The sequence below is a fragment of the Chionomys nivalis genome, chromosome 10 (genome assembly GCF_950005125.1).
Source record: "Chionomys nivalis chromosome 10, mChiNiv1.1, whole genome shotgun sequence".
NCBI classification, from domain to species: Eukaryota; Metazoa; Chordata; class Mammalia; order Rodentia; family Cricetidae; genus Chionomys; species Chionomys nivalis.
Genome location: NC_080095.1, coordinates 40583932 through 40594388, shown reverse-complemented (window position 1 = coordinate 40594388; position 10457 = coordinate 40583932). Strand labels below are relative to the sequence as shown.

General features: G+C 42.2%; 1 protein-coding gene across 3 annotated transcripts in view; it reads left to right on the top strand.

Annotated features, from left to right (window-relative positions):
• Positions 1–379: 379 nt before the first annotated feature.
• Znf410 (zinc finger protein 410) overlaps positions 380–10457 on the top strand; it is a 30534-nt gene continuing 20456 nt past the window's right edge. Inside the window, exons 1-4 of one of the 3 annotated variants that reach the window (XR_009057829.1) lie at positions 380–516; positions 6101–6283; positions 7199–7334; positions 9368–9586. Coding sequence is in view for 2 of the 3 variants with exons in the window: in XM_057782366.1 (XP_057638349.1) it covers positions 6251–6283; positions 7199–7334; positions 9368–9586 (388 nt within the window). In the remaining variant the exon portion in view is untranslated. The remainder of the gene's footprint in view (positions 517–6100; positions 6284–7198; positions 7335–9367; positions 9587–10457) is intronic. The other 2 variants (XM_057782366.1, XM_057782365.1) reach the window with 2 other exon arrangements.

The following is a 10457-nucleotide window of genomic DNA, read 5'->3' as shown; positions in this document are numbered from 1 at the left end:
AGCCAAGATTAAACGTTCCCAAAGCTGTCTATGTGCCTAAATTCATACCCAGTCCAATGGACACTGCAGGGCTTGACTGTGCAGGTCCCTCCTTGGGTCCTCTTCATGGAGAGTTTTGGTGTTTCTCGCTGTCATAACTCCGCAGCTGCAGGGAAAGCTGCACAGCCACCTAGCGGGAAGGCGGTGACGTCACGGCTAGAAGGCACTGACCTGGTTTCAGACTTCGGGACCCGGGAGTCCTGGAGGGCAGGGGGCGGGGTGCTGCGGTTCCACTGGCCGGAGCCCAGTGTGGCTCTGAGGGGACGGGGAGGTCGGCCCAAGCAGCTGCCCGAGGGTTAGCACCTCGACCCGAGTAACACCCGCGGGGCGGAGAAGAAAGCCAGTGGGTGTGCTGGTGGGGGGGTGGCCAAACTTCCTGTCCCGCTCTGGAGCTGCTTCCGGCGGGAGCCGGAAGACGCCGTGTGTGGACGGAATTCGGGACTGACTGCCGGACGGCCAGCTGCCCTGGACTGGAAGGTGAGCCCCGGGCTGGGGCTGGCCACAGCGCTTAGCTAGGTGGTCCCGGAGAGAAAGGAACCCACGGCCGGGTTTGGGGGTCTGCAGCCGAGTTCGCCCCTAAGGGTACAAGGAAGCCCCCCCACACACTTTAGCTTCTCCCCCCGGCGTCTGGCGGGCTGAGAGCGACCGGTCCGACACCCCGCGGCTTCGGCCCTACGCCTCCCAGGATCTGGGGCGCGCTGTCTTGGCTCCTCGGCTTGTTTTTGCGGACAAGTGCTTGGAAACCAATTGCACCCAAAAACCCGGAGTCAGCGAGTCCCCTGGGCGGAGGCGCCGGACTGCACCCGCAGCCGGGCCTGTCCGCGGACCTTCGGGCCTTCCTTGCACCGAGGCCTTTGTGCTGGAGGGAAGGCTGGCCAGCGGTGCCCGGCCGGCGTTTCACCCAGAGTGACCGCTTCCTTTTCCGGCGTCCCCTCACTCCCTGGGTCTGGAAGGGGGACGCCTGAGGACCAGGGCTGGACCTCTGGCGTCTCCTCTACCTGACGCTTCAGGCCCGTGTGTGGGCAGCGAGTGCTGGTAGCCAGGCTGTGTTTTGCTCATTGAATTTCGTCCTGTGAAGTTTCTCAGAAGAAGATCCAATTAGTTTATTAAACTTTATCCCCTTTGCGCATGAGGCTCTGAAATGTACTTAGGTACCATTTGGGAGTTAAATATTGAGATGGGATTCAGAGTTCATACTTTTACGTTGGCACAGGGGCCAGTGTAAAATATGCAAAGAGAAGAAAAAATATTTTGAAGACGGACAATTCTTGGTGTTTGGCCCCGAGAAATTACACTTTATGTTATCGTAGTGTATAGCAGAATACAGGGCAACCGAGCATCAGAAGATTTTTATTTAAGTTTAGGTTTTTATTTAAGCCTTGACCTCGTAGGTGTCAAATTTGGGGAAAATTTTGCAATTTCTAGTTTTTTTGAAGGGGGAGTGTATTGTGAAGAGGTTTGACCATTATTCTGCAACACTAAACTTTGAGTATGAGGGATGACAAACATTCTTGTATTTTGGAAAAAATGAGTGTTTGGGTAAAAGATAGATTGCAAAGAGTATTTTATTATATTTTTGGATTTTTGAGACAGGGTTTCTCAATCGTAACCCTGATTCTCTTGGAACTTGCTCTGTAGACCAGCCAAGCCTCAAATGCACAGAGGTCGCCTACCCCTGCTGGGATTAAAGGTGTGTGCCACCTCTGCCCTGAGGAAAGGGAAACTTTTAAAGGCAAGGTGACCATTAGAATTAGAAGCCTATATTAATAGTGTAGTTGAAAGATACCGAGAAATCTAAACAGTATCACAGAAGGAGTAAATGATTTGGGAAATTCATTAATGGCTGGGATTATTTAAATATGAAGAATGAGAGAGGCTGCTAGATAGAATTTGCAGCCAAGTGGGAAGAAGATTGGGCAATAGATAAAAGGGTTAATTCAAGATGAACAGGTTTGGTAGGGAGGTGATACTCTGGGTTTGGATGTGGTTTGGTTTGAAACGCTGATGGATATATATGTGGAATTACTCAGCAAGTAACTGATAGTGAAGGTTTGGAAGTCAGAAGAAAAGTCCAGAGTAGAGGGGCAGGGAATTGGGTGTCATTTGTCATGTTTCCTATCCTCGGAATGTTTAGCCGTTGCTTCTTATGTGCTCACAGGGAAACTTGTATGAGGTCTTTCAAACGCCTAGTGATGAGTACTTTAGAAGTGGCTGGTGACTTCAGGGTTTCTTTTGGGAAAATGTAAAATTAGCCAAGCATGGTGGTACACACCTTTAATCTCAGTACTGGGAGATGTAAGCAGATGGGACCAGAAGTTGAAGGCCAGCCTCAGAAATAGAGAGTTCCAGAACAGCCAGGGCTATGCAAGAGCTTGTCTGAACCCCCCCCCCCAAAAAAAAACCACACTCCCACAAACAAAACTGATTGTGTATGTGATTGCACAACTATGGGTATACTAAAGACAGTTGAATTGTACTTTTCAAAGTGGGTGAGAGTGGGATCTGCAAAGTTCAGAGCAGCAGTTAGGAGCACTGTTGCTCTGTGGAGGGCCTGGATCTAGTTAGTTCCCAATACCCCGCATGGCGATTCACAACCGAGCACCCAGCACCCTCTGCCTCCACGGGTACTACATATGTATGGTGTGCAGACAACATGTGGGCAAACACCCATGCACAATAAATAAAAACTAAAAATCTTATAAAATGGGTAACATATATGTTGACTGAAAGTTTGTAACAAGGGCTCACTGTGTGTGTAGCCTTGCCTTGCCCAGAACTCACTGTGTAGACCAGGCTGGCCTCAGACTCCTAGAGATATGCTTTTCTTTGCTTCCAGAGTGCTGAATTAAAGTGTGTGCCACTGTGTCCGGCCCCAAACTTGTCTTTTGGAAAGATTTGCATTGCAAGAAAAAGTTTCCATTGCAGCTTTTGAAGTGGTTAACTAGGTGATGGACTTGGAACTAGCAGCAGGCCTAGCTTACGCGTTTGCCCTCGTACTGCTGGCCAGTTAGGTGCTTAGTAAGGTCTGTGTTAATGCGGTCCACATGGAACACTTGATGAACTGCTGTGCTCTTGAGCGGACTGTTTTCTTTTCATTCTGAGATATGATCTTGCTGTGTAGCCGAAAGCTCCGTAGTCTCTTGCTTCAGTTTCCCCATTGCTGAGATTACAGATGCCTGCCTCCACCCCTCGCTCTTGCAAAGATTCCTGGGGCTTCAGCCTTTTCTAATGTATTCTACTTTATTTGTTCATTAAGTGCCTATACAAGCCAGAAATTTTAGCACCAGGATTGTATGACTGTATTCAGTTACAATATGCATATTGCAGTTGTTCCAGAACAGCCTTACTTGTTTTCAAAGACTAATAAAACAAAAACAAAACACTAAAGACACAGTAGGTAACCCCTAAGGGTGTGTGATGTCTTAGTGATTCTGCAAGTCAAGAATCTCAAAGTTGGATGCACTTTAGTAATAATCTGGACAAACATCTGGTAATTTCTTGGCTTGTTATGTGAGGTGAAATTGGGGAAGAGGAATTGCTAAGCCCTCGAAATTTAAGATCAGACTTAGATGTAATCACTTCCTATTTGTGCCAACTATTCATGCCAGCTTGCTTATACAGCTTAATAACTTGATCAGCCTTGGCTTCCTCCTCTCATGAAGATACTAAGCTATTGTAGTGCTTGAGAAAGAAAAATGTATGTAGAAAGAAAAGTTGGGCATTTATGATACTTTGCTTTATGTGATAAGTAAAAGTAATATTTCATATATATCTTGTAAACTGGACTGCAGGCTGCTGTTAACATCAACAAACAAAGCTTAATTCCAGTATTCCTTCTAAGAATTAGACGTATTTATGTGTGTGCACATATGTGGGGGTCAGAGGACAACATGTAAGACTTAGTTCTAGCACATGGGTCCTGGGGGTTCAATTGAAGTTGTCAGAATGGTGGCTACCTTCACAAATGAGCCATCTTACAGACCCTAATTCCAGGACTTCTTTCTTTCTTTCTTTCTTTCTTTCTTTCTTTCTTTCTTTCTTTCTTTCTTTCTTTCTTTCTTTCTTTCTTTCTTTTCTTCTTCTTGCTTTTTCGAGACAGGGTTTCTCTGTGGTTTTGAAGCCTGTCCTGGAACTAGCTCTTGTAGACCAGGCTGGTCTCGAACTCACAGAGATCCACCTGCCTCTGCCTCCCAAGTGCTGGGATTAAAGGCGTGCGCCACCACCGCCCGGCTTCTTGTTTTTCAAGACAGGGTTTCTCTGTATAGTTCTGAACTTGCTCTGTAGTCTAGGCTGGCCTCGAACTAAGGCATGTACCACCACCGCCTGGCTTCCAGTATTTCTTAATGTCTGTCTTCGTCTAACTTTCCAGTCTACCCTGGTGTTAATGGAAAGCTTCCATCCTAGGTAAATTTTTTTTCTTTTCTTTTCTTTTCTTTTCTTTTCTTTTCTTTTCTTTTCTTTTCTTTTCTTTTCTTTTTTTTTTTTACCATCTTTATGGACAGCAGTACTCCCACTTTTATCAGCAATTATACCAAACTAAGTGAATTCATGTGCCAAAGCACTGGGGTGGTGGGGACTTAAGCACTGAGAGAGCTTTCAGCTTGGGGTCTGGCAAGGTCTACAGTGGGTGACCAAGGAAGGAGGGGAGCTGAGAGGGAGGGAGAGTGAAAACGGATGTGCTCTGTCTCTGGGAAGTATGGAACTGCCCAGGCCACCCTGTTGTTGTGGCTGTGCTGGAGAGTGTACTCAGGGCACCATCACACACTTTTCTGAGAAAGAGTATCACTGTAGCCCAGCTGGTGGTGAATCCGCTATGGAGCCCAAGTGTGCACCACCATGCCCCCGTAGGCTTGTGTTTTAAATGATCAGCATAATCACCTTGGAGAGCCCAGAAAAGTGAAGCCCATTGACCTGTTACACAACATAACACTGCTGGGTCTGTGTGACTTTCTTTTTACTTTTTCTTATGCATGATGTAATTGGTGTTGAAATGAAAAAGAGATTTGTAATCAATTTTCTTTGTTGTGTGGGCTTCACAATCTGTGTGTATGTGGTGTTGTGACTCAAACCCAGGTATTTGCATGTTAGGCAAATGTTCTACCACCGAACTACATTCCCAACCAAAATTGTATTTTGAAGTACCAGTAGCATATTTAATTAACCATACCCTGTATTGTGTAAATGTGTTCAGATTTTCTAAAAGGTAATCGTGTGTTGCTTTCTGGTTTTTGCTTTTTATTTTTGACAAACATATTTTGGAATATAGCTTTTCCATATTGAAGACCTTTTTATAGCGAGGTGTGGTGATAGCTGTTACCCGAGCGCTCAGGAGGAAGAGGTAGGAGAATCTGTTGACAGTTGGAGTCCAACCTGGTTCATATGTGAATTTTAGACCAGTCACAGCTATATACCAAGATTCTGTCTTTAAAAAAGAAAAAAAAGGAAAAAAAAAAAAACTTTCACTAGAAGGAGAAACTTTGTGGGAACTGAAGATATGGCTCAGTGGTTAGGAACACTTGCCATGCTGCATGGTGGTGCACACCTTTAATCCCAGCATTGGAGGCAGAGGCAGGCGAATCTCTATTGAGTTTGAAGCCAGCCTGGTCTACAGAGCGAGTTCCAGGATAGCTAGGGCTACACAGAGAACCCCTGTCTCAAAAAACAAAACAAACAAAAAAGAACACTTGCTATTCTTGCAGAGAACCAGAGTTTGATTCCTAGCATCCACACAGGGCTGCTTACAACCACTTGGAGCTCCATGGAGCTCTAGGAGACTCTGATACCTCCTATTGGACTCTGTGGACACTTGGAAACACAACGAGATACATAACGAGATACGTGTGCCTGAAATAAAAATAAGAATTTAAAAAGTAGAAAGTTTATCAAAACATAATTTTTTATAGGTTTTGATACTTATTGGACTTGTTCTGTTTTAAAACAAATGTTATAGGCTGAATTCTTTGTGATTTTTTTTTTTTTAGATATAAAGGCATATGTTTATTTAGTTACATGTTCCTGCTGCTCTTAATGCTGTGTCTTTCTCTTTTTTACCCTATTTTAGGTTAAATTGGTTACCAACCTAGCTCAGCATCTTACAGAAAAAACATAATGTTTCTTAAAGGGCTATGAGTATAACAGGAAGGTGTCATTGACTCTGAATTAGATTTGAACCTGTGCCCTGAACAGCCACAGGATTTCAGAAGCTGAATCAATGTTATCAGATGAGTTAGAATCCAAACCAGAGGTGAGCCCACTTAGCTGTTTTCTTTGGTGGGTTTTCAGAGTTTGTGCTTAGTCCATTGCTCAGGAAACAACTTCTCTAGTGGCTTAATAGTAAACATTTTTGACTCTGTGAGCCAAATGATTTCTACTGCGACTCTTAGTTTACAGTTTTCTGTTACTAAATGTTTTCTTCAAGATTTTACTGCTGTTTCTATCTTTTGTGGATTTTTTACATTTGCCATTTAAGTATTTAACAAAATACTAAGGTACTTGCTTATATAATAAAGTATTTTATATCCCTAAAATGAATTTATATTATATAGTTATAGTGTGTATATATATGTGTGTGTGTGTGTATGTATTATATATTTATTTACATAAATTGTTAATCTTACATATACATGAAAATATTTTCTTTCTGAATATTATTGGGAGATTTAAGCATTTTATAATTTCATTCATTTTCCCACCCTAATTTTAGTAAATCTGTGTTCCATAATAGGAAAGTCACCAAATTTGAAATAATTACTTAATTTTGAAGACTAGAACTTCTAACTAATTATGGCTTTTAGACAAGTCAGTGTTTTCAGATTGATTCTCATTTGTAAAATACATGTTTACCTAGGAATTTAATACAAGGATTAAATATACCACTACCCAGGAAAATGCTTTGTAAAATGTAATCAATACAGTGCAGTTGATTTAAAAATTTAAAAAGCTCATTTTAAAATACACTTTCATAATTTGATAACATAATTACATCTATCAACCATTCTGTAGTACACACACCTTGAGGTGTGGTTAGTCTAGTTTTTCTGTGTATATGACTGAGACCAGGAACAAGACTGAATTTTTATCATCATTTGTTTGGTAAATTTGAAAGTTGAGATTCATTCCTAGTATCCTGTTTCTCAGCGCTGCTTCTTTTCCCCTCCAGCTCCTGGTTCAGTTTGTTCAGAATACCTCCATCCCCCTGGGACAAGGGCTAGTAGAATCAGAAGCTAAAGACATTACTTGCCTATCCCTCCTTCCAGTGACCGAGGCCTCAGAATGCAGTCGGCTAATGTTACCAGGTAAAATATGTTCACTACAGAAGGACAAAGAAGTCCTTTTTTTTTTTTGGTTTTTCAAGACAGGGTTTCTCTGTGGTTTTGGAGCCTGTCCTGGAACTAGCTCTTGTAGACCAGGCTGGTCTCGAACTCACAGAGATCCGCCTGCCTCTGCCTCCCGAGTGCTGGAATTAAAGGAGTGCGCCACCACCGCCCGGCTTCAAAGAAGTCTTAAGAGTTTAGCCTACTCGGTGGCAAGAGTAGAATGGATAATTTGATTTTTGAAAGTAAAATTTAAGAGTCATGGGGAAAAGCAGCCATGGAAGTCATACATGCCTGTGAACATAGGATAAGGATGTGTGGGAGACAGAAAGGCCAGTGCAGCACCTCAAAAGCTAACTGTCAGATGTGTCAGCAATTCCACTTGTGTGTATATCTCCAAAGGAGTTGAAATCAAGTAAATCAAATGTTAAATGCATGTACCATGACGCATGCGTGGAGGTCAGAAGACAGCTTGTGGGAGTTGGTTCTCTTCTCCCGCCTTATTGACCCCAGGGATTGAACTCAGGTCATCAGGCTTTGTGACAAGCGGCTTTACCCACACCTGTTCTCAGCCACACTGTTGGCCCTCATGTTTTCTGTTATGATATATGGTGGCTACAGAAAGGTATAAAGCCACATTAGTACAGCTTGAGGGATAAATATAAGGAACTGTCTGTATACGGACCTCCCCAAACAAGAAGATCATCCAAGCTCTCCATAGGCTCGCTCTCTTTGATACAGAAACTTCCCTTCTTTAATGCACCATCACTGTTTGTATTTTTGTGATTATTTCTTTTGTTTTCCAAAATTAACTGCTCTTGTATTTTAATTTTATCTTGTTTGTGACCTTAAATGAATAGAATGATATAATCTCTTTATTAGATGTTTTTGTACCTTGTTTTACTCTGTCATAGTGAGGTTCATTCTTACTATAACTTGGTTTGGTATCAGAGTATCCTTCAATATTTACAGACCACAACTTTTTTGTTAATGTCTCTGTTGATGACTGTTTTTCAATATTGTGCTATGATGAACAGAGCTATTATGAATTTTATGTTTTTCAAATATTTTTGGTGTGTTTGGTAAAATACGAATGGCATTGGATTGCCATTTTAAATTATCATTCAGTGTCTGGTTGTGTGGTATTAGGAAGATTCACATTATTGTACTACTTCATTAGACCAGTAGCTAATGAAAATGGTAGTCTGTCCATTTTTATTATGATCTTGTTTGTCATCTGTTTAAAAGAGAAAAAAGTGTTACCTACCTTTTTAAAAGATGAATGAAAGCCTCTGGAAATAGTGAATACTTCGTCACACAATGTAATTCCTGATTGTATAGAGCCATTATATCCATCTCCTCTCTTCTTTAAATGGTAGTTTTCATTTAAAATGCATTGTTTTTAAGAGTTTAAAAATGGGGTGTTTTCAGCCTGGTCTACAAGAGCTAGTTCCAGGACAGGCTCCAAAGCTACAGAGAAACTCTGTCTCGAAAAAAAAAAGGGTGTGTGTGTTTTATTTATTTATTTTTGAGGCAGAGTCTCATGTGACCCATCCCTTAAAATAAACTTCTTTTTTGGATTTTTGAGATTGGGTAGCTATTTAGCCCTGGCTGTCATAGAACCCTCTTTATAGACCAGGCTGGCCTTGAACTCGCGTTGATCTGCCTGCCTCTGTCTTCCAAGTTCTGAGATTAAAGATGTTCACTACTGTGTCCAGCTTAGAACAAACTTCTTTAGAGCAAGTCTTTAAAATTATTTATGTATATTCAGTATAAACCCCAAACTGTAATGAAACATACTGATTGTTGTACAGAATTTAAGTGGTTTCCCAGGCTGTTTTTCCCCCTGTGAATATTCTAAGGCACTTTTTGTATTTGCAAATATGAGAATTCTGTATACTCTTGTAAGGGTAGTAGAAACTAATTGAAGTTTAGTGTCTTAGGTGCTGTTGATAGAACAGGTGAGCTCCCTGGAGGTGAATGCTACATGAAGCTATGGTGTTTTCTTTCACTAGATGATACTCCACATCATACAAACTCCTCCAAGGAGGTTCCGTCTTCAGCTGTTTTGAGGAGCCTTCAGGTGAACGTGGGCCCAGACGGAGAAGAGACAAGGGCTCAGACTGTACAGAAGTCCCCAGAATTTCTGTCCACTCCAGAGTCGCCTAACTTGTTGCAAGATTTACAGCCAAGTGATAGCACTTCTTTTATTCTTCTTAATCTAACAAGGGCAGGTACGTTTTAATCTTCTCTGGGCTCTACTCAGTTTTTAGGGGAAAAAGTTAGAGGTGAGCCAGTATTTAATATTCATAAGATGCAAAGAATCTTTATTATTTGATTAGAGAGTTGGTATGCCACTACATCCTGCAACAGAAACATTTACCTATTTGGAAAATTAATATGGCGCCCTTGACCTATCAAGATAGTGAGAGCAAAAACAGGCTTGGGGGAGGATGCTTAGTTCCTAATGAGTTGGCTGGTGTTTTGCTATTGGAGGCACACTGAGGAGGGAGATAAAAATAGGAATCCAGAGTTCTGGAGAGGTTTGAGATAAGTAGGCAGCTGGGCTGCTCATCACATTGAGAAAATGTGAAACATGGATCGTGATTCTTTGATTCTAGAGATCTTTGAAGCAGATATAGAAAAAGAGTAAGTCTAGGACCCTGGGAAAGGGAACCTTTAAGAGGACAACAGTAACAAGGCGAACTGGGAGAAATGGTGGATGGGAAACCAAGGGAGGAAAATATTTTAGAAAGAAAGGATACTAAATGATTCCAAATACTATAGGGTGGGCTAGTGAGATTTAATTTCTATCTGGTGACCTTTGCAAAAATAATAATTACTGGAAGATAGATGTGAGGAGAGAATGTGACTGGGTGGAAGTGCACGTTAGAAGGGGGTTGTTTGAAGGTTAGCACTCACGCGTCGCCGCAGCAGGGCAGCATAGTGAGACCTGTCTCAAACAAAACCAATGATACAGTTGTTGGGCAGTGGTAGCACACACCTTTAATCCTAGCACCTGGGAGGCAGGGACAGGCAGACCTCTGTGAGTTCAAGGCCAGCCTAGCCCATATAGTGATAGCCAAGGGTTCTTAACTGCTGAGC